The following is a 25,083-nucleotide window of genomic DNA, read 5'->3' as shown; positions in this document are numbered from 1 at the left end:
TGACCGCTTTCGGCCAAGCGAAGCAACTCCTTCGCTCTCTCAAGTTTGACTTGTTGCTGCTTCAGTGTGAGAACATGCGCCTTTTAGATCTCGTAAGGCTTGACTTTGAGATCATTTTTTAGTATGAGGCGGATGCTACGGTCAGATATTTTCAGTTCTTTTGCCATTTGATTGGCACGTCTTCGGGGATTTCGCTGAAGTCGCTCCTTCACTTTTTGAACCATTTGACGTGACGTTGCAGTCTTTTGATGACCACCTCCATGACGTTTCACGATGCTACCAGTATCATTGTTATGAGTAATGGTTAACATAAGCAAAAAGATAGAACACGAACTGGTTGGGCTGAAAAGTGAACTGGTAGTATTGGAACTCAGAACTACTAATTTTCCCTGCAGGGATGTAACTTCCCACATAAGCTCTCGTATATTCATATATTTTCGTGTTCTTATTTGCTTTTCCTTTCCTTCAATGCAGTTTAACATTTTGACGATTTGCATATCGTTTAGCTTTCGCATGTTTCCTTCCTCTACAGACAACACTTTCACTGTTTTTCCATTTCCTTGTCTGCTCGCCCTCAACGAATCGTATTTGCTCTACAAAATACACATACACACCATAGCTATGCATAGATATTCCAACAACTAGTAATTTTACAGTTCAATATTCATTTTCGCATTTCGCTTTCGTTGGCGTCCACAATTTTCACTTTTCATTTTCCACTTCCTCTTTCACTTTCGTTGAAGAAGGATTTCTAGAATGTTGCTACTTTTCTGTTAAGCTACTGTTGTAGTCCGCTTTCAGGCGGGTGTTGTTGTTTTCAACCTTTGTTGCTGTTAGCATAATTCTGTTTTCTGCATTGTTGTTGTTGTATGCTAATGGAATTTCACTGTTCGCGTGCTAAACGAACTCCATTCATAATGTGGTGTCGTATTTCTTCTACGAAACTATTGCATTGTAGTATCTACCGAAATTCTTCTTCATATACAACAATATTTTGCACAACTCCTGCTACTTCTTTCCTTCGCCATTACTCTTTATTAGTTGAAGTGGATTCAACTACACACCTACATACACATGTATACATACATATTAAGGTACAAACTAGTCTAATAGGCCCAGACCAAAGGTGTGGCATGTTACACCTTAGTAGCTGTGAATATTCAATACTTGCCACCTTGATTTCTTCCATTGGCATACAAATTGCTGAAGTGATGCCTATGAAAGTTAGTTTTATGACAGGCCGGATAATGCAGTAAATTTATTTTTCAATATTTCACATATCCATCCGGGAAAAATATGTGCTTCGTGCATGTGAATCGTGTATATTCAACTAAATATAGGCAAACCTAAGAATATTTACATATAACAGGTGTTTTTTTAGGCGCATGGAGTTTTTGTAGCCATGCCTTCCTAGCAAACCAGCGAACCAAGTAAACACTTGCGAGCGATTTTCTATTAAGGGATGCAAGCATTTTTTTATTTCTAGGCTTCTTTTGTAATACACTGGAAAAATTTAAAAAGTATTTAGTATTTTCAAATTGAAAATTTCAGTGTTGAAAATTTTGGTATAGAGTTGTTTAAAGTTAATTATGTTCCTTCATTTTTAAAATTTTTATAATTTTTGTTATAATTTTCTTTTGGCAAGATTTTTTTTTTTGTTAAACATTTTTGGAAAATTTTGTTTGTTTGTTTATAATTTGAGCATAAAATATCAAATAGCAAGCACCCACAGGATATTTTCTCTGGCATGAGTAGGCGCTGGTGTCCTATAGCTGCAACTCGAGCGTTGGTTAGCTTGGTAGATGGATCTCTCTGTAACACCTTTCTAAACCGTCTCTGCACTTTCATTACATACTCACACTTATGGGAACACTTTAAAAAGAATTTTGCATAAGATATACCTTGAAAAGAAAAAAATAAACCAGAGAAAACAACACATTAAAGTTCGTGTACCCTTTTTGGGGAGTCTGCTTTTCACTTTCTTTTTATTCATTGCCATCAGGACCGAACAATCTTCAACTTTGCAATTTCGAACTATTCGTTTTTTTTAAAAGCCCTCTGAGATTTTCGATGTGGTTCGGTATATCGGTTTCTATACATTGTTTTTTTGCCATGCGCTACATTTCAGTTGGTTGTCCTGCTTATAAATTTTGGTAACTAATATAACGTCATCACAATTTGTGTACCACATCTACTCCAGCAACATGCCTCGCGCTAAATTGAATAAATTTCGATGAACGAACTCAAGATTTTCTTTTCAACGAACGTTTTTTTTTTCATCAAAAGAAAATAAATTAATTTTACTTTTTGTTAGAGCCCAGAGACTGTACTTTATTTTAGACTCTAAGTGTTTTTTGTAATTTCCAGAGACTTCTTCCAAGAAATAATTTTCCGCAGTTGTTTTTACACAATTTCCTTCTGACTGTTTTCACTGCATTGCTCAAAAACACTTTTTTTTTACTTTTCGCACTTTCCGTTAGAAATCAGGACATTGCTGAGGATCCTTTTTCCCGGAAAAATTTCTGTTCATATAAGTTTTTTTCAGCTACTGCACAGCGCTGAAAATGATCGCCGTTTAGACATAATTTATTTGCAGACGGGATTTTGCTTATTGAAAACTCTGAAAAAATATGAAAGTTTACTTACATGGAATTTATCGAAAATACAGCTTTTCTCCATTACAATAATTTTCTTCTTTTTTTTTTGTGTGCATATTAAGGTTCGCAAGAAAGTAGAGAATGATATCACTTTTCTTGGGTAACTAATGAAAGGAAAAAACTTTGATAAATGGAAAATTTTTTGATTTTCACTCTCAATGTTAAGGCGAAACGTATTTTTTGATCAGTTTATTAATTTTTCTTAAGAAGTTATTTAACATTTTTTTATTTTTTCCCAAAATTAATGGTCGCAATAAGTTGAGATTTGTGGTTTGGATGGAAAATCTGGAACACCAAAACTTCTTGAAAAAAATATTCTGAATAAATCTAACCATACTCAAGAATAAATTTATAGATTTAGTTTTTCATTCCTTTTTTCTTGTTAACAAAATCACTAAGACTTAATTCTTATTTCATTTACTATCCAATTCATAGGTGAAGCTTCGATATATTATATTTAGTTTTACTTTTTGAAAATTTCTAAAGGTCTTATTTAGAAACAAAAACGAGAAATGAAATAAATTTCTACTATTTTCATAGTTTGTTAGAATTTTCTTCAGTGCCTATTCATACATATTTGTTAGTTAGTCAACTGTAGCTATTTATATACCATATTTGTCCATGTATATTCGTTAAACCGTTAAATGTCAGCATATTGAACCCTAATCGATTTCTTATTGCTCAGACTAATAACTGCAAATTACACTTTTGCTTAGTTATTTGTTTTGTTATTGCTTTTATTCATAAGTGAATTTTGACTAATAGTGCGTAGTATGCTTTCAGGCGCATTTGAGCACACATTTAAGGATTCCAAAAAGTAGTCTTAAACAAAAATTAACCGGGTGCTTATGAAAGAAAAATACAAAAATAAAATCATATGTAGGGTGAATAACAGAAAAGTCCAAAGAAACTTTAGTACAGGGTAGCCCAAAGAAAACTGTATACATTCGTTTCTTTAAACAGATCACTCAATAAATGAATTACACCAAAGGGCAGCGGGGCGTATGCAGGCGTTCGGCCAGCATTTGGATGTTCACACACTGTCAGGCACGAAGTACGAAGGAGGCTAAGCAGTTTCTATATAAATACACATATATTAATGTTACACCAACAACAAATAGTTTCACAAAAGAAAAGAAATAAACATAAGTTCAGGCGCCAACCTCATAGCACATAAACGATAATGTGGGACGTGTAAATCAGTTATTTCCTGATAATGCGGAACGGCCTAAATTGCCAAGATTCCTTAATAAAAAATAAGAAGCATTGATCCTACAGAATGCAGCATCGCTCACTTTAGATTTTAGAGTTTCTAAGAGACTGCGAAAGATCTTAGCTTACCTCAACTCAACGAAAAAAACGGCAGTAGGTACACGAGGGGATGTTAAAGAGTGCACGGGATGGAAAGTTGAGGAAAATAGTAATTATTCGGCTCTATGTACTTTGTATCAATAAGTTTCAGAATCAGTTCATTGTGGAAAAGGAATCATCAGATATAAAATATGAAATCCAATAATTAATTAGTGATCCGGTATATTCAAGAAATTGGCAAAGTCAATTGTAGACGCTCAGCGCTCAGTCCGACTGATTAAGGTGATGATCTCAGATATGGTTGAAAGCACTTTAACACTTGTTAAAAAAAACTTTTTCTGAATATGATAATTTGAGGAAGAGAGAAAATGTAGAAATTGTGATAGTATTCAGTCGTTCATTTGAACGACATATACAATGTTTTAACTAATTATAGCACTAGGAATTAGTGATAAGTTTTTACCGCTTATTTGGTTGTTTTATAATTTAAATTTCTGATGATCTTGGGCGATCCCTCCTTATAACGAATGTTCGAGAATTCTTGTATACGGATGAAAATACTCAACATCTTTAGTAGAAAAAAATTATCAAAAATCAACGAGATTTTTGAGCTACTATAAAATTGTTAACACGGAATTTTTCGAAAAATTTTGAAATTTTTTTGAATTTGCAAAAATTTAGAAACATGGATTTATATGAAGACTGAACTATATATTCTCAAAAATAAAAAAATGCGTGTAGCGTAGTACACATAACAGAAGTGAAACTTTCAAGGCAAACAAGGAAAGAGGGAAAGACCCGAGAGAGAACGAGAGAGAAAGAGAGAAAGAATAAATATCTAAATAAATTCGCAAAATTTGCAAAGAATACAAATAGACAAAATTTACACAAAAATCAAGAGCAAATAGCCAAACATATGCAAACATATATCTAATATATGTATATATGTACTTTTACATATATCATACATATGTATGTATGCATTAGGCCGGGTCGATTTGTGGGGAGGCAAAAAAATCGCCCATTGCTCTGTGAAAATCATATTCTAGGGATCAAAATAAGAAACTTTGCCGAAGGAACCATACCTCTAAAACGAATTCTGATGTCCGCCAATTTGGGTCGAACGAAAAATCCCACTTTGACCCATTTAGAGTGCTCCAATCGAGTCCTAATGTATGACCGACCCCCACTAACTTTGGACGGCCGATCCACCCATGCCAGTGGCACACCCCCTGGAACTCCCCTGGGGGGTTCCCCATACAATCATTTCAAAATATCACCGTTTTTGGCCTTTACATGAGAAAAGAAACTAAAAAGTTCGACCCAAATTGGGGGACATCAGAATTCGTTTTGGAGGTATGGTTCCTTCGGCAAAGTTTCTTAGTTTGATCCCTAGAATATGATTTTCACAGAGCAATGGGCAATTTTTTTGTATAGTGTATAAGGATCAGAAATTTCAGATGAATTGCGACGAGTGAAGCCTAGAACCGAGTAAGATTTTGAAAGAGTTCTTATGCGTACATTTTGCCTATCCATAAATTAAATAATAATAGTGGTTTTGTTAATTCAATTTATTTATCTTCTATATATTCAGACAATAAAAACATTTTCAAGCATAGTGTTTATGCACTATGTTGTATATGTATTTGCTTTACATCTATATAATTTGTTGAAAAAAACTTAAGATCAATTCGAAAGCTATGATTTGTTTAAAATCCTAATGAAAATATCACTACAATAGCGCACAAGCAGTACGAACTAAATACATACAAAACATACTCGTACAGTACGCCAACTGCATCACATACTCGTACAATAAATATTCATATGATATGTATGTAAATACGTGTATTATATAAGTATGTATATAAATTAAATATCTATAAATAATTTTCTTTTCGAATTTGGTCACTGTAATCCATACAAAATAGATATTGATGATGGGTACGAGCCAGCTTCATTTGCTTCCTTCGTCCGTTGCTAAGTTTATGGGATTGCTAAATTCGATGTGATCGCGCATGAGTAACTCTTCTGAAATAAAAAGGAAAAAAGTATGAAAATAACTTTTTTATACTATGTATCTTCCATCAGAGAATTTATTGAAAAAAAATTATATATACAACGCATCGCTTGCATCATTGTAACATAAAATGCATACAGCATACAGCAGAAGTCTTGATACCACACCGCTTCAAAGATGTTTTATAAAAAATATCACGAAGGTTTTTGACTATTTTAATGTTTCATTCAAAATTAAATAAATCCAATTATTCCCGTGTAAAATATAAGAAAATATAAAATATAAACTAGCTCATTCTCAAATAAGAAGGAAAAACCATATCGCACCCTAAATACAAAAGGGTCACAACTCAAAATTTTCCACACTTGAGCTTGACTTGTTTACAGTAGCACAGAAAATACTCTTGATACTTTTGCAATAAAGTATTTATGTATAACAAGTTTAATAACGGTTTGAGAAAAATTACATTTAATATTTAGTAGGATATTGTGGTAATCGAATAACATCTTTTAATCGGTCAAGCATTGAGTGAATCAAGTTTTTTGTATAATCCGAATCCATATTTTGCCATTCGACTTGGGGCAAGTTTTTAAGTTGATTTTTGGAAGTTATATGGTGTCTCCTTAATCGTTTTTGCAAAAGATCTCATAAATGCTCTATAAGGCTCATATCTGGACTCTGTGGATACGTTGATAACAATTGAGGTACCTTATGTATTAACCAAATCTTCACTATGTGCGCGGTGTGTTTGGGAGCGTTGTCCTGCTAGAAATAATCCCATTTTTTCAGCTCTTTGTAAGAAGGATTTTTAAATATACTTCTTTTGTCATTATTTCATCAATAAAAACAAGATTGCCAACACCTGATGTGGACATGTAGCCCCAAAATATGATGCCTTCACCTCCATGCTTGACCGTTTAAATTATATTTTCTGGATTTAATCCTTCACTTCGCTTCCTCTACACTTTGAGTCGCACATCATATTCTATTATACTCGTATTATATTTAGACTCGTCGGAGAAATTTACTTTGTCCCAGAAGTAAAATTCTTTAAGTTGACAAAGGGTTTTTTCTAGCATGCCTTATATCCATTTCTTTTGATTGACTTTCGCACTGTATACGATGGAACAATGGTGTTTAGAGATGTTTGCAATACAGTAGCTATATTCGGAACACTTTCGAAATGATTTTTTTCTATTGTTCTCTTGATAAGGCGTTCATCTCTCTCAGTTAACTTCCTATCGTGGCCTGATCTCTGCTTATTTTCAATCTTTTTCTCATTTTTGAATCTTTGTATTACCTTTGGCACTGTTGCTTTACTTCTGCTAATGGTTTTCCCGATTCCTGAATATGATTTTATGTCTTTATGCATGCGTACAACAATTTCTCTCTCCTCCAATGTCAATTCTTTTCCAGACATGATTGGACACATACAAAAGTAAACACAGATGCGCCAAAATGAACAATGAATTTCATCAGTAATACTGAAAATAGTCTGCCAACAAATATTATTTCGACGCATCGCAAATCAAAACTAGTGTTATTTCGCGCTTTGGCTACTTCAAAAGGCGAGCGTATCAACACTTCTGATGTTCGAATTTCTTACTTACAGTTACATTTTTGCTTGCCGTTGTTGATGCAGCGGACAAAGTTGGTTCTTTGTTTTTATATATTAATAAAGTTTTTCAGACTCTATAATAATGTGAGAAATTTCTTATAATTATTTTTAGAAATGGTAGGGCATTAAGATTTATGCCATGCACTGTATGTAGTACTCATATAGACACAAATGTTGATATTAATTTTATTTTTTATTTAATTTCTGAAATCAATAAATAATTGAAAAAGCAACTTTAAAAAAAATAAAGTTAAATTACAATACAATCCTTGTCTAAAAGTTACATTACAGTAGACAGTTTAATTGGGCAGAAAAACATAGTTTAGAATTCGAAATCTCACTGATCTTATGAAGAGAGCGAGCAATAACAGTATTGCAGGCATAATTCGTTCTTAACCTATTCAAATGGAACGCATATTTATTCCATAAAGATCAGGTAGGAGCCGAGAAGTTAATTATTTCTAGAAGAGAGGAACAGTCAATTCCGCCCCTGATAATATTAAGCAAAAAAGACAGCAACAAAATCGATCGTCTACTATTTCAAAAGAATTAGAAGAAAACGGAGTTTATATGGTGTGTCAGGATCAGCAAAAGCCCATAGCTTTTAAAGCTTGTCGGTTCTGAGCGATAAGACACTTAATCCAATAAAAATCCTACAAGTAAAAGAACATCATTAAAAAGTTGTCACCTTTGAATTGAACTTTTTAGTTATTATTTTACATTTCCATGGTACTATTAATCATTATTCTGGAATAGTACAGACTTCGATATTCAAAATAGATTTTGATTGTAAATTATAATAAAGTTCTGGGTAAATCAGTAATTTTTCTTATCAATTTTTCAAATTGCTCTGGTTTCTACAAAAACAAACTTTGATAAAAAAAAAGTATTTTTTTCTTAATAGTAAAGTAAAAGAAACAAAAATTTGATAGTCAGCAGCCAGACTCGGAAATCGTGTCGACCTGTATTATACTTGCACTAACCGCCCTAGCGACTACAAAAACAAAATGTATTAATAGCCGCAGCCGTAGCGGCCATCATTCTAGTTGCCATAGTGCTGAACAGTCTGAAATAGCCGCGGCGGCGTCGAACAGTTTCAACTATTGTATTGTACAACAAAAACTCATCATGAAATATATATAAGGCAACGCTCTCCCCCTCCTTTTCCTCTACGTTATATCTTTTTTCTCTCTCGCAGAACGAAAAAGCCCAAAACGTTGCATGGCCTTGAAATTTTACCCTCCGTTTTCGCTCGCCCATCGACGCCTAAGAAGTTTCACTTCAAAAATATTAAAAATAAATAAGAATTCAATAAAATGTAAAAGTTGTAAATAAGTTATTCAACGCAGTGTATATACCCAGCTAATATTGAGAAAAAGTGTTCTACATCATCTTCAGTCGCGACTTGGGCATCGCCACTTTTGCTGATCCCTCTCCCCTCTTTTTTGCACACTTGTAATTTTAATTTCTGCTCGTATACACCTAGTTGCAAAATTATAAGCACACTACTATTTTTTTATAAATATATATTTCATACAACAGCAAAAACCATATATAATTAAAATTTTCAAAAATTTCTCAAATTTTTCTTGATATTTTATCAAAACTTTCAAATTCTTAACCAGAATTCTCAGAATTTTTTTGGGTATGCAGCTTTATAGCCTAATGAGTTTTGGTAGTTTCAAGTGGCTATTTATAATAATATAATAATAAATAAATCATCACCTTCACATTCTCTTACCTTCCACATGCTCCTGCTCAAAGTCTATTATACTCCTGACAATATTATTTATAAAATCTTGTGTAATCGTCTCCGTAATATTAACCGGATCAAAGTAGAGATAGCTGCGCCGCTGCCGAGCACTGGATTCCGCCGTCTGCTCATCCAGCACGGTTTGCTGTGCTGGCAAAGAACGTCGACTACGAAACAAGGCCAAGCTGATATGCGACTGCTGCAACGGTATATTGTTTGAGCCAAATTCCAAACACTTGCCATTAACGCAATAACGCTCCTCTATATTCGAACATTTGGTGCCAAGCGGAAAATGGCCATAACGGCCGTTAACCAAATAGAAACGATATTTTATAAATTCGTCTTGGCAACCAACACGACAACTCCTATCTGGCTCGTCAACACTCGCCGCAATTTGCGTGCCATAGCCGGAGAGGCCACGCACCTTTAGTTTGTAGCGGCCACAAGTGTTTTCCGCGTGTTCGGTGGCCGTCAGCAAACGCTCACAAGGCTGCAATAATTCAACCAAAATTAATTCAATAATATAAAAGAAAATAAATTTGAAAAAAGGTATATAAAAGAAGTGAAAATTTAATTTGCACAGAATTTGCGTACCTTGGCAGTGTGCGTGCACAGTTGAATGTTGTTGGCACCAGTACGACGCGAGGTCACCACTTGAATGCCCTTCGATTTGGCCATACAACTCGAGTGACAGCCCGATTTGACAATCCACTCCGACTCCGGCGACGCCGTTGCTGCTGATGCTGCCGGGTTCACGAGTACTAAAGAAGCAGAGACGGGGGGTAGCGGCTTCGGTGGTTGTGGCTGTGCCACAGGTTGGGCTGAGTCGCGTAGTGGATAATTGTATTTATTCCACGGTTGATATGCGTCCGATTTACGTTTGTAAGGCGGTTCCCGCTCCTGGCCATGGAAACTGCGCACCGCCACCTCTAAAATAAATATCAAAATACAAATGGTGCGTGGGAGGCAGATATGAATTAAAGTTGTACAATCTAATAAACCCTCTATAAAATAAAGAAATGCAATGACTCACCGTTCTCGTATTTACTGCGATATGTTGTTGGCGCATAGATGTTGTAATTTGGTATGTTGTTGTTGCCATTTAAATTTTTATAATTTACTGTCGGACTGCTAGCAGCAGTAGCATGCACTGTATTGTAGCGGCGACTCTCCGATTCCTCTGCACGTTTTGGCGGTTTGCGTTGCTGGCAAAAGTTCGGATCCAATTTGTAGTAATTTTGTGTGGAATTATCACAAGAAAATTTCTCGCAACGCCCGGCCACACAATAAGAAATATCTTCGGGTTTGTAAAGTATTGAACGACAGCTGGTGCCTTCTGGGAAAGTCCATCGACGCGTTTTGGTGCCATTCGATTTCGTGCGACAATATACTTTGCACGATTCCTCTGCAATAAAAATTTACGAGCTCATATAAATTACTCGCATAAATATTCAAAAACTTTTGTTACCTACCAATATCGCCAATTATTTGCATTCCTTCGCCCGACAATTCCGCATCCGATTTTTGCGCTCGACTGCATTTGTCATAGGCGAATTCGTCGATTGTCATAACGATTTTCAAGCTGTAGCAATTCTTGTCTTTGCACGTCTCATACTTAGCGTTGCTTCCAAGACAACGCCTACGATGATCAACGCATCTACGCGAGTACGTTCGCAGACCAGTGCTGCCTTCGAGCAAGCGACGAGAGGGTCCATAAAGACAGCCAGACGCACATTCACTTGCCTCGCTCCACTCACTCCAACTTAAGGGCTGCGTTTAAAGTGAAATATGGAGAATCAAATGAAATTTGTATTTAAATTTAACTTCAAGAATGTTGTCATGAGTAAAAACTATTATTTCGAATACAGATAATAATATAGGGTGGTTTTTTAGGGCCTCAATAAAACGAATGACAAGGATTAGTGTCAATGTTTGGTAGTTAACTACAAAAATTTGTGTACTTCACCTGATCACGATTTTGTTTTTTAAATTCGAATCTAAATTTTTTGGGCTAAGACGGCATTATTGTAATTTATTTTAAAAATTTTACATTAGGGTGCATACAAAAGAAAAGTATACAGTTATTTTATCTGATATTTAAAATTTATTATATTTTAAGACTTCTTTTAAAATACCTTTTTTATAAATAAAATTTCTTTCTAAGCACATTTTTCTCAAAAAATCACCTCAGATGATGGAAAAGTTTGAGTTTAGGTCTGCATAACAATGGTTAAAATTTTTGTCAGTGTAATCAAAGGAGCGCTGGTGCGTTGTTATTTTCTACAAAAAAAAACACACAATTGAGACGTGAATCGCTTCATTTTGAAGAGATGAAAAGAGTGAAAACATTTATCCAAAATGATGTCTTAATTGTTATGGGCAGTCTACAAATAAGCCAGTTTTCAGAAAAATTTAAGACCATCTCCAAAATAATTGGATCACTTAGGATGGAATCACTCAGGTGTGAAAGTTTCAGAGCTTCACTATGTGGGGTTATAGGTAATTTCGCAGGTAGGTAGGTGGGTGTGGTAGCTGAAGGACCAGTCTAGCACTCCCCAAGTAACACTTGGTACCATTTAAAGTTCTCTAGTGGGCAGATATCTACAGCCAATGTGATTTAGGTTGGAGCACTGCACCAGACTGTCGAAGAAATAAGCACCCAGTGACCTTAATCGTGTGGCTGCCCAACCTGTACATTTACAGGGAAAGTGCTCAAATGTCTCCCTCTCTGAAAGGTCCCCACAGCCTCGACAATGGATATTAAATGGTAAACCTACCTTTCCTGCGTGTGTGCCGATCCCCCCATGGCCAGTAAACATAGCTAACAGTTTGGGAAATGAACAGCATGGAGTCCACAGAACTTTCGGCGTCCTATTTATTCTATTATACTGGGCCCAAAGGGTTTTCGAAATAGCACACGAAGAAATAGATTTCTATTTCTTCTGCGCTTTACTGAGAAATAAGTTGGGCAATTCCCCTTTAACCGATGATACCTATGACCGGATGGGAGACCTCTGAAACCAATTCAGTCAGTTCCTTCGTGGCAAGCTCATCAGCAATTTCATTTCCCTCTACGTTCGTATAACTTGACTCGTATAACATTCCTCACAGGAATTTACCAGTTTAGATCTGCAACATGGCGTCGTCAGAGCTTTGGAAAAAATGTTAATATCTCCCTTGTCCAACGTTCCCTAAGTATTTTGCATGCTTGCAGGATCGCAAAGGCTTCTGCCTGAATAACACTAGCAGTATTCGGCAGATTAAGAAAATAAAAAGATAAATTGGCTGATTTAGAGAAAACCTATGCTTCGACTCCAGATTCCATCTTGGAGCCGTCAGTGAAGACGTCGATCCAATCCAGCATACTTAGAAAGATTACCATGACACGACTCTCAAACTCCAATTTGGGATAAATTTTTACTAATAATGTTTTTTTTTTCGGAAATACAAGGTGAAGTCCAAAATAAACAAAACTGAGCCAAAATGGAAACGACAGGAGCTTTGTTCTGATAACTTCGAGTTTTTTATTCAAAATAGTCCCCTTTGGCCCGATACACTCTTTTGCACGATCTAAAAGCTTTTCGAAAGAGTGCTTCAGGTCATTGACCAGAATGCCCTACAGTATGTCGCTACAAGCCTTTTGGATGGCCTCGATGGACACAAAACGTTTTCCTTTCATGGCCAAATGCAATTTTCCGAATAAGTAGAAGTCACAGAGAGCCTTATAAGCGAATACGGTGAGTGATTGCTGGTTAAAATGCGATTTCTAGTCAAAAAATTAGTCACAAGAGTGGATCGATGAGTTGGTGCAATATCATGCAATAAGCGCCAGCTTCCTCCTTCACGTTATTCAGACCGAATTCGTCGAATGCGATGCACTAAACGCTTCAAAACGCCAAGATAGAAACTTGCATTGACGTTTTGGCCTATTGGCAGGAACTCTTTGAGGACAATTCTTTTGGAATCGTAAAAACAAATGAGCATCGACTTGATTTTTGGCTCCGCCAAATGCGAGTTTTTGGGTAGTGGCTCGCCTGGGACCTTCCACTCGACACTTTGACGTTTAATTTCATGTTCATGTTGGAAACACCACGTTTCATCACCAGTTACAATATTGTAGAGGAAGTTCTCGTATTTTCTCGCCTCTTTAATTAGGTCTTTCGAATGTTGAATTCTGAGCAATTTTTGGTCCTCACTTAACTTGTGCGGAATGAAACGTGCACAGATCTTTCGTGAGTCCCAAGTATCAATTAAAATGCAATAAATCGATGTTTTGGAGATATTCAACTCTGATTCCATCAATTTCAAATATAATTTCTGTTCATTTTTGATCAATTTACGAACAATTTCGATGGAGTTTTCGGTGATTACTGATTTTGGGCGGCCCGTGTCTTCATAGCCATTTATGTACTCACAACCAACTCTGACACGAGATAGACAATCATCGCCATAGATTTTTTCATCAATACAAATATTTCGGCAAACGTTTTACCGATATTAAAACAAAATTGGATATTGGATCTTTGTTCGAAACTCATTTTTGTACCGATGACACAAACATACTGATGCTTTAGACGGAATAACTTCGCTTCCACTCAACCGATTGTCACCCAGCATTCACTGGAAATCAGCTAAGAATGTAACTTCCAACGCATTAACTCACTAAAAAGATGGTATCATCAAAAACATTTTTATGACGCCAGTCCTGGTTATTTTCTACTTCACTTGTATGCTAAGCATGCCCACCTTAGATTGCAATACAGTTCTGCGAGATTTTAAATGTTTTCAGCAACGATAATAATCGGAGGTTTTTCTTGAGTGCTTTTTAACACTGAATACCTATCTAAAATCAAACGAGGTTCATCACGTCAGGATTTTCATTAATTCCAGATCAATTAACCCAGACTTGACCACTTTTGTAATTTTGTAATTTTTTCAAGAAATTTCACACTTCAAAATTGTATCATGTGGTACAATTTCAAAATTGTACGATGTGGTACGTTTCTTAAGGCTTTACCTTCATATTTAAATGGTGATTTAAAATACTTTCAGAAAAAGTTGTGAATATTTGCCTGTTAAACTATATAAAATAAAATAAAAAATAACAGATAAAAAACAAAACATTTAACTAACCTTATTGTAATTGTACTCATGCAACAAATGACCCATTTTACTGGACTCCAAGAAATTTGCTTTGTCGTAGCCTCCTTTGCCAGCGTTTGTGACCTGTTTAGGCAGATGATATGGCTCTATAAAAGCGGGACGTACAACACAAGTACCGCTACGACACCACTAATAACAATAATAATTTAGTACTAAAACAAAAATTTCCAAGCAATCTTCATCTACCATATTTTGTCCACACTCAGTGCCCTCCAGAGCCGGATGTGATGTCCAAGTATGACGTTCGCGCTGACAATGCAAATCCGTGCATATGTCTGATTGCTTTTGATTTTTGGCACGCATTGAGTTGTGACCATACTTTAGCATACATTGTTGGTCAGCATCGAAACGTTCGCCTGGTAGTATGCCCTCAGCAGAGTGATCTAAATTGTTCGCGAACTGACCGTGATCGAATAGGCAGCTGCCTAAACCTTTTCTGAAAAATAAATCAAAATAATTGTATTAAAATTGAAATCATTATCTTACTTTTTTATAAAAAATTAGTTTATTAATATTTTTATTTATTTTCTTTTTATTTTTGTGATTTTTAATATGACTTTTCCACTTTCCCACCTCAAGAATATCTCCAAATAATCACGTGAACAATCCGACCATGTGGTCTTTCCACTGCCCAATGTGGGCGACATTATATACCGCGTGGGATCGCAATTCCGTTCGCTTATTGTATCATGACGCATGCCAAGGCTAAAGCAAAAAGAAAATATAAAAACAAGCAAATCAAAATTTCGCCATAAAAACAATTTTACAGCGCCAAAAGGAATCTCAAACTCTTAAATGCATTTTGCATTACATGAAATCACTCACTTATGTCCGATCTCGTGCGCCACAACGAAAACACTTTCGAAATGTTTGCCCTCGTTAATAGTGCATGAAGAAGTGTTCGTGCACATACCGGACACTGGTGCTAGACCAACCACCTGACTAATCTTCTTGCCGCCTTTATCTACCACATACAAGTCGAGACCTGAAGAAATTAAAAAGAATAAGTTAAGCAAATTAAGAAGCCGGAAAGGAATTAAAAAGTGGGAAGGAAATTATTACCGAATTATACAAATAGGTAAAAAGCATTTGTTCAATTTTCATGATCAGTATTAAAAGATTAATAGAATTATAATATTAAGTACCCCTTTCAGATCGCCCATCAAGTACTCAAAGATGGGCAAACGTTTTATTAGTATGTTATTACTATGCAAGCATGAAACATTACACTATTCAGCAAAAAAAAGCAGTACCCGTATAAGCTGGAATAAAATTATATTTAAATCTTATCTTTAAGTTAATTTTTACCACTAATCTGAACGACTTTGCGACCATAGACTTAATAAATGAAAATGAGGAGAAAAAAATTAAGACAAAAAAATGACTAAATGAGCTGAATCTGAATCCGCCCTAATGATTTACATTTAGTTGTAATCCTAAAGCAAATACCTCAAATCACTGGAATGGTCTCTTTATTACTTTTCTGCGTTATTTAAGCCTAATCAGGCTATGGTAGAAGTCGACCAGGTTATAATTAAATTAATAATTTAAAAAACGGCGAGCCTACTGAGGTGGATTGTGCTGAGATATCTAAGCAAACTTAGCCACAGTTGAATAGAATCAGTTATTAATGTGGACCTGATGGAACGAATTTTTAAGTGTAAGTCCAGTATACGAGCTAGATCGGAAAATCAATGGAATCCCTTGACCCACAAAATACATGAAATAACGCAAAATTAGCAGGAATTGATTTCAAACTAAACTTTATTATCATAAAACGTTAACCCGATCAGATTATCTTCACCCGACTCGAAAAAAACTGCACTAAACTCCACTAAAATCCTTAAAACTGCACTCAGTTCCACAAAAGGCAGAGACGAAGAGAGAAATGAAGAGCAAGAAAGAAAATAACTTTAACTTTACATAGATCTTTAGAATATAAAGACACTTAACCGGAGCATGTTGCGCCCCATCGTTTGTGACTTGATTGGGGACCAGTGATCAACCCGATTTCAGCCCTATCTAACTAAAGATCTCGTGCCCTTTCTACTGATCGGACAACCAAATAGCTTCATCTATCCACGGCTCGCTATTTCTGCTCAGTTTTTATAGTTTAATCAAAAAATGCTGTAAAAAGAATTTAATCAACCAAATCATAGACGAGAGGGCAAGAGGTGCGCTATTTTTTGTTGCCTTCTAAGCAAAAACTTTTTCAGTATTTCTATAGTAGCTATTCACATGTATAAGTATGTATTGTATAATGGAAAATAATTTTGTGTTCACCATAATTTACAAATTGCAGGTATAGTTCGTTCAAAACAAATCAGGCTTCAGAATCCCCAACCATAACTTCAAGAACGATATTGCGGTACGGAAAGAAAAGGTGACTGGTAGATTCGACATTGAAATCTACACTGACGATTCTAAGATGCACTGTGGTGTGGGAGCTGGCCTCTATTCGGAGCCAGTCAACTTATCCGAATCAATTCGACTTCCAGACTATTTCAACACCTTCCAGGTAGAACTATTAGCAATCAGAGAAGCATTCCGATCACTAAAACACTACAAAGAAATTGTTGCAAGAGCAGCTATATCTATCAGCTAGTGAAGCAGCTATCAAGGCCTTAGATTCCAATTACATTACAAATCTAAACAAGTTTTACAGTGTGGAGATGAACTAGAATTGCTCGGTCATTGGCTTCAAATTACTCTGATATGGGTTCCTGGTCATAAGAATATAGAGGCTATTTAGATAGCATATGAGCTAGCAAAAAAAGATTCCACACTAGACATAACAGAGGCGGTGCTAGTTGGTACCCCATTCAACAAAATAAAAATTTACGTTGCTTCACACGGCTATGCTTTGGCCGAAAGAAGACGAAAACAATTAACGACATGCACTACAGCAAGGAAAACATGGGCGTCGTACAACATCCAGACGACGAATTACCTGTTAGGATGCTCTTGCCAAAACGTTTCACGTATAACTCTTACAGGTCACCGGAAGGTATGTGATCTTGCAGCCAAAATGGGGCGAAAGAAAGTATTTTCCACTATTTATGTGAATGTCTAGATCCAGCTAGAGTAAGACTTCGCTCTTTTGGCATACAGCCTTTCCTTGAAAGCTTGTTGTTATACTTGGATCTCAGGAAATGGATCTGACTCAAACAAAAAAACAACAAGAACAAGACATTACACGAAAGCAGTGGTAGTAAAACGGCGCTAGTCGCTTATTAGGATTATTTCAGTGGAAATACGCAACCACTTCAACAACAACAACAACAGCAACAACAGTGGGTTCAACCTCAACTCGTTCAAAAAAAGGAAGAAAAGCTGTGTAGCTGAGAATTTCTTTTGTACAACATTACTTTGAAAATCACAAAATAATTTATAAAGCTTATGATAAAGACTAGGATCAGTTAATGACCTTTTGCGGAATTTTCCTTTACTACGTTGTCCCGCTGACAAAAAAAATGCCAAATATCCTTATTTTTCCCACCGCTGCAGTGGTCGCCTTCTTCCTTTAGTTCTTTAGACTTTAATTGGAGTTATATAAAAAAATAAGTGTTTTCCAAAGATTACAAAAAAAGTACAATAGTATAAAAAGTATATAGTATAATTTTTTAAATATTTTTTTTTTAATATATTTTATGCTTAAAAACATAAAAAAGTTAAGAAGAACCCGATGGTTCTAATTTTAATTTTAATTGTCAACATTGCATAAATCTCAAGATTATCATTTTTTTAACTTTTTACAGTTTACTTCTTATTATACTCAGGCCTGCAAATAAACCGAATACTAGCAAACAGCCGACATTTGCTGCTCTGCCGTTACGGTACTCGTAAAAGTTCGAATTAAAAATAGATGAATGATAAGATGTAAATCTTAAATTAGCATTTATATGATTGGTATGGATTTATATGGTTTTTGTTAGACGAAAAGCTAACACATGGGCTGAAAAGTCCCGGGCCTAACAGAGAAAACACTTTTTTTGTTCAAACTTAGCTTTATTCATCAACGTAATTTCCATGAAGAACAACGCAATCATTCCAGCGCTGCTCTAGCATTTCAATACCACTTTTGTAGAACGATTTATCTTTTGCCTTAAAATAGTCTTCAGTTTCAATGATATTCTCTTTATTCGAATGAAATTTCTTACCGGCGAGCATTTTTTTAGGTCTGCTATAGAGGACAGTCAGTAGTCGCTGGGAGCTAAATCTGGCGAATACGGTGAATGTGGGCGCAATTCGAAGTTCAATTCATGTAGTTTTGCCATTGCTCAGAATCATCAACGTTCCTGTTTTTGATCAACAGTGAGCAAACACGGCACACACTTTGAACGAGCTTTCTCATAGTCAAATGCCCATGCAAAATAAAGCGAACGCGTTTTTTTCATATCTTTATGATGTCAACTAACTCACGCAACTTCACTTTTCGAAACGATTTTGTAGATTTTTTTGATGTTTTCTGGTGTTACCGCCTCATTTGGACATCTACTGCGTTGAAAATCATCGGTGTCTCTACGACCACATTTGAAGTCAGTAAACTATCGTTGTATTGTTGCTTCTGATGAAGCAGAGTACCCATAACACTTTTCAAGTCATTGCTTAACTTGATCGGTATTTTTTCTCATCAAGAAGTGTAAAATTAAAACACGAAATTCTTTTTGATCCATTATTTTGAAAATAACAAAAGTAGCGTTACTCTTAGCCCGACAACGGAGCACCTAATGAATAGAATATCATGAAATTTGAACAGCTGTCCTTTTACGGTATGAACGAATTGAAACAGAGGTGAATGCAATAAAACTAGTGCCATCTATGTGCCGAACTTTTCAGCCCATATGTTATGCTTTGACAAAAAATAATGTGCATTAAAAACATAAAAGTAGTCAAAATGTTGAAATGGTATCGTTTTGTCGCGGGGTGTATGTTATATATGAGAGAATACTGAGTTACACAATAAGAAATTGACAGATAAAGAAATCAGAGAGTGTGAATTTTTCATCTTTGCTTTGTGTGCTAAGTCCCGCTTATAGAGTTTGACTAACAACAAACATATCAAATACAGAAACAGCAACTTATAAAAAAATGTTTCTTTTGTTTTCAAAACTTGAATAGTATAACAAGAAAAATTGTATTTATCAATTCTATTAATGCGAAATGATAGTAAACACTTGAAAGTGGTACGGCAAGAAAGCAGTAATCCTATTGGATGATTAGTTTTTGATTTATTGCAGTTTGAAAACCAATTTTATAATGTTTTAACACATTTTGGCTTATATGCACGCTTCTTTTATAATTTAATGCAATTTATGTCGAAAAAACCTTTCAGGAGAAATTAGCTTCAAAATATGTATAAAAAATCGTGCAAAATATTCTGAGCGAAGTTATTAGCACACATGCATACATATTTTGGGACTTCATTTTGTAAGGCATGGAGATAAAAAAAAATATGAAAAGAAAAATAAATTAAAACAATTTATAGGTTTTAATTTTAAATACGCTCGTAGCTAAAGCTTCCCGAAGTCAGAGATGAAGACTTTAAAACTTACAGTTGAATTTATAAATTTTCATCTCAGAAATTATCGAATTTTCGTTGCATATAATTGTGGTCTTTATATAATCATTTTCCAGCAAAGAGCCACTTCAAATCAAAAGCAAACAACTTCATCGCTACTCCTCACTACATTAATTTCACACACCCACCTGTCAAGATTACCGCGTGGTCATAATGCATTGTGTCGGTATCCAGCGGCGGATTTAAGCGTTGTTGCCACTCACAAAAATTACTCAAATACGTATCAATATCATCGGAGCGCCGTAAGCTAGCCGGATCGTTGTAAAGTATCTCCAAACGTTTTAATACGAAATTGATGCGACGCCCCAATGAACGATCATGATACAACAGCTGTACGGCATTTATCATTGCCAATACGAAACGTATCATTTGGCTTTCGGTATTATCGGGAAAATTCTTTGACATATGCTTGAAGAGATCACGATCGACAAAGATCGCCGTCTCAATGTATAGATCTTGTGGTATCTTCGAATTGCCAGAGGCAATATAGCGACGGCGGCGACGTCGACGTTTTTGACTGTTTTTATTGGTTTCACGGTCATTTTCATTGCTGTTCTTATTGTTTTTATTGTAAGTTGTATCGTTGTGCTCAAGTGGTGGCAATGTTGCATGCGATTGTGTATGGTGATGTTCTTTTTGTTTTCTTTGGCGTTGTTGCAATTTATCTGACTTCTGTTTGTTCGTTTGTTGTTGCTGTGAGTGTTGCCGATGCAGATGCTGCAGGTGTTGATGTTGGTGATTATGTTGTTGGCGCCGCTGCCACTGCTGCTGTTCTACGCTGTTGTGATGATAGTGTGGCTTGTAGCGTAAATTTAATTCCACATATTTTTTTGATTTATCGCCTTTGCCTATGTGATGGTATGTGTAGTTATGTGTTGCTGCTTGTTCGTTTCCTTGATAGAAATCATAATCGGTATTACGTGCGGGACGTGAAGTGTTTCCCAACACAGTGGACACTAAATCGAAATCATTAATCTCGTTGAAGTCCTGCTCTTCGGGCTCAAAATATAGACTTGTGTTGAGCGCAGTTGCTGCCAGAGGCATAGAGATGGATTCCCTGAAGTTCTTAGGTGGCAAGTGATAGTTGGACTCGAGTATTACATGGCTAGAGTTACCAAAACGTGCTGGCAAGGGATGTATAATATAGTTGGTGGAATTGTGATGAAAGACACCGCGCTGAAATGTGAAAACCAATTTTTAGAAATGGATCATATTAAACCACTTATGTATGTATAATTATTTATAAACCCTGTATGGGTGTGACGTATTTGTTCTGTATATATAAAGGCTTTTTAGATAGTTATAACAAAAACGTTCATTCTAAATATAAAATAACAAAATAATTGCGCATTCGGGCATGAAAGGCTTAAGTTGAGGGGCTCCTATAGCTTTAGGTATTAATACTGAGCGATTTACAACTGAGGAGGATGGTTCCATGTGTAGAAGTCCACGCAAGTGGGGAAAGTTACTGATCGCCATTCACTTGGGAATGGCCTGGACGATTCTTCTGCATATGGTTCAAGCAGCTCACAACTAATACGGCTATGTAAGATGACGTTGCTCAACACCAGCAGCGCCGTCAGAATTGGGAAGGACCTCTCCGAGCCGTTTGACACCAAACGAGGTTTCAGACAGGGTGACTCGCTGTCGTGTGACTTCTTTAACCTGATGTTGGAGAGCATGGTACGAGCCGCAGAACTTAATAGCTCAGGCACAATTTTTTATAAGAGCGTACAATTGCTGGCGTATGCCGATGATATTGACAACATCGGCCTTAACAACCGCGCTGTTAGCTCTGCCTTCTCCAAACTGGATAAAGAGCCAAAGCGAATGGGTCTGGTGGTGAACGAGGACAAAACGAAGTACCTCCTGTCTTCAAACAAACTGTCGGCGCACTCGCGTATCGGCACCCACGTCACTGTAGACAGTTATAATTTTGAGGTTGTAAAAGACTTCGTGTATTTAGGAACCAGCATTAACACCGATAACAATGTCAGCCTTGAAATCCAACGTAGAATCTCTTGCCAACAAGTGCTACTTTGGACTAAGTAGGCAACTGAACAGTAAAGTCCTCTCTCGACGAACAAAACTAACACGATACAAGACTCTCATCATGCCCGTCCTAACGTATGGCGCAGAAGCTTGGACGATGATAACATCCGATGAAGCGACGCTTGGAGTGTTCGAGAGAAAGATTCTGCGTAAGATTTTTGGACCTTTGCACGTTGGCAACGGCGAATATCGCAGACGATGGAACGATGAGCTGTATGAGCTTTACGACGACATAGACATAGCGCAGGGAATAAAGATCCAGCGGCCACATTGGCTGGGTCATGTCGTCCGAATGGATACAAACGCTCCGGCTTTTAAAGTATTCGATGCGGTACCAGCTGGTGGTAGCAGAGGAAGAGGGCGGCCTCCTCTGCGTTGGAAAGATCAGGTGGAGAAGGACTTGGCTTCACTTGGTGTGTCCAATTGGCGCCGGTTAGCACGAGAAAGAAACGACTGGCGCGCTTTGTTAAAGTCGGCCAAAATCGCGTAAGCGGTTATAGCGCCAATTAAGAAGAAGAAGAAGAAGATTTACAACTGATACCTTGACAAGCCACGTTGCAAAAATACAACTGAAGGTTTAGAATCAGCTGCCGGGAAAAGCTTTTGGACAACGAAAATATACTAATATATAATATGCTGATGATTTGAAGGTGTATATGCCGGGTCTCGATTGCACTAGTTGACATTCGTTTGAAGCGTAAAGATCCTTTTTTATCTGACGTCAAAAATATTTACGTTCGTCCCGAAAAAACTGCGCTTCCGGGAAGTCATGCTTAATTATTACCTTTTAAATAAAAGTGCACATAAAATGGGTCGTATATTGATCAATATATACGGTAATCAAGCTCCATCAAATACGACTTGTAAAGAGTGGTTCGACGCTTCAAAAGTGGCAATCTCGACGTGAGTGATAGAGATCACGAAGGGGCACCGAAAAAATTCGAATATACTCAACAATTATTGGATGAAGACGCATGTCGAACCCTTGATGGTATGTCTTAAAAATTGGATGTTGACAGATCAACCGTCAGTAAAAGTTTTCACGTGATGGGGATGGCAGGTAACTGGGTACCACATCAATTGAAGGAGAGGGATATCGAGAGACGTTTTGTGACGCATGAAATGCTTCTTGAACGGCAGAAAAAAAAGTGTTCTGCATCGCATCGTCACTGACGATGAAAAATAGATATATTATGATAAATAGATTATAAAATAGAAATATTATGATAACCCTACGTGTCGGAAAAGTTGGAGCCTGCCAGGTGAACCAGGTCCATCGACATCGAAAAAAAAAAATATTCCTGCACCAAAGGTTATGTTTGCATCTGGTGAAATCTGAATGGTGGTATCTATTATGAACCCCTTAATTCATCTGAGACCATCACTGGCGATCGTTACCGACTGCAGCTAAAGCGTTTCAATCGAGATCTCAAAGAAAAGCGGCCGGAATGGGACGGTAGACATCACAAACTGATTTTGCTGCATGACAACGCCAGGCAACACGTTGCTAAATTGGTTCAGAAATATTTAGACGGACTAAATTGGGAAATCTTGTCCCACCCTCCTTATTCCACAAATATTACACCTTCGGATTGCCATCTGTTCAGATCAATGCAGTCAGCCATTATTGGAGAGCGGTTCACTTCTTACGAGAGCATCGCAAACTGGCCCAATGAATGGATCAAGTCGAAAGAAGTCAAATTTTTCGTCAGAGAAATCCGTTTGCTCCCTGAAAGATGGAGTAAAGTTGTAGCTTCCAATGGCACGTACTTCACATAATATCATGTATTATTAAATTGTTTAAATAATTCAAAACTTTGGCTAAGAAAGGATGCAAACTTATTCTCGTACCAATAAAAAAAATTTTTGTTTTTTAATTCCTACAAAGAATACGTTGTGTCAGCTTCTAAAGGGAGGTGTAAGCTTCTTAAGGGGACAGCTCCTCCATACAACCAGTTTGCAGTAATTTTTGCGAAAAACTGAGAATTTTTTCTGAACATAAATTACATATTAATATTCATGCTTAAATGAACATACAAAATTTTTTTTTTTAAATAAAAAAAAGCTGTAGCGTCCAGCTGCTCAAACGTGGCTCCGTCAATTTGCGCCGTGGAATGTGCGGCCTCTTATAATCAACTGATATCAATCAGACAAAAATTTTTCATTATAATAAATTATTCCGCTTTGCACTTACATACATATTTTTAACAAAAAAAAAGAAAAATGAAAATTAAACTTTTTGTTTTATCAACAAATTAGTCAAAACAATAATTTTAATGATAATTACTAACATTTGAGGTGCATGCAAATGCCAATATATTAAAGAACAGAGTACTGAGAAATTTTAAGTTGATATCTTGATTAATTTTTGAGTTATATTCGACAGCGCGGAAAAACCCATATTTCAAGAAAAACGCGATTTAAGTTTTCGTTCTTATTTATATTTCGTTCCACACTCATCTTTTCACTGACTTTATAAAGGCTTTTTAGACTTTCTATTGCACTTAAAAAGATGAAAAATTGAAAAAATGTTCTTTAGATTGTAAATGAATATTTAAAGCCAAAAAATGGTAAATTTTGAAGTGTTTGAGGAGCTGCCGCCTTACCTAATATAAGAAACGAATTTTCAAAAATATATTACAAAAAAAATTATAAAAGAACCATAAACGAATTCACTTTTAAATTCTTAATTACGATAAGAATAAAATTAAAAAAATAAATTTAATTAAATTCTAAAACAATTCCAACAAAAAATGTGTTCTCAACTTCTTAATTAATGTAAGAAACAAATTTCCCCAAATAATTTACAAAAATAAATCGAGAAAATAAATGAAAAAGAAAATTACTAGAAAAAAATATTTTTAACATGTGAATGAAAGTTTAAAAATATTTAAAAAAAAATGTAAATGGCATTTAGATAGACATTTT

The 25,083-nt window shown here is 36.0% G+C and overlaps 1 protein-coding gene across 2 annotated transcripts in view; it reads right to left on the bottom strand.

Moving 5' to 3' along the window:
* Window positions 1–5,558: 5,558 nt before the first annotated feature.
* LOC129244685 (uncharacterized) overlaps window positions 5,559–25,083 on the bottom strand; it is an 84,484-nt gene continuing 64,959 nt past the window's right edge. Inside the window, exons 5-14 of one of the 2 annotated variants that reach the window (XM_054882460.1) lie at window positions 20,232–21,279; window positions 15,348–15,507; window positions 15,096–15,227; window positions 14,709–14,958; window positions 14,493–14,651; window positions 10,832–11,129; window positions 10,393–10,764; window positions 9,954–10,288; window positions 9,348–9,849; window positions 5,559–5,999 (exon numbers count right to left, since the gene is read on the bottom strand). In XM_054882460.1, coding sequence (XP_054738435.1) covers window positions 5,926–5,999; window positions 9,348–9,849; window positions 9,954–10,288; window positions 10,393–10,764; window positions 10,832–11,129; window positions 14,493–14,651; window positions 14,709–14,958; window positions 15,096–15,227; window positions 15,348–15,507; window positions 20,232–21,279 — 3,330 coding nt within the window. In that variant the 3' untranslated portion in view covers window positions 5,559–5,925. The remainder of the gene's footprint in view (window positions 6,000–9,347; window positions 9,850–9,953; window positions 10,289–10,392; window positions 10,765–10,831; window positions 11,130–14,492; window positions 14,652–14,708; window positions 14,959–15,095; window positions 15,228–15,347; window positions 15,508–20,231; window positions 21,280–25,083) is intronic. The other variant, XM_054882461.1, reaches the window with a different exon arrangement.

The sequence above is a fragment of the Anastrepha obliqua genome, chromosome 4 (genome assembly GCF_027943255.1).
Source record: "Anastrepha obliqua isolate idAnaObli1 chromosome 4, idAnaObli1_1.0, whole genome shotgun sequence".
Lineage (NCBI taxonomy): Eukaryota > Metazoa > Arthropoda > Insecta > Diptera > Tephritidae > Anastrepha > Anastrepha obliqua.
Note: the sequence above shows the minus strand (reverse complement) of the source record. Positions and strands in the feature narration are given on the sequence as shown.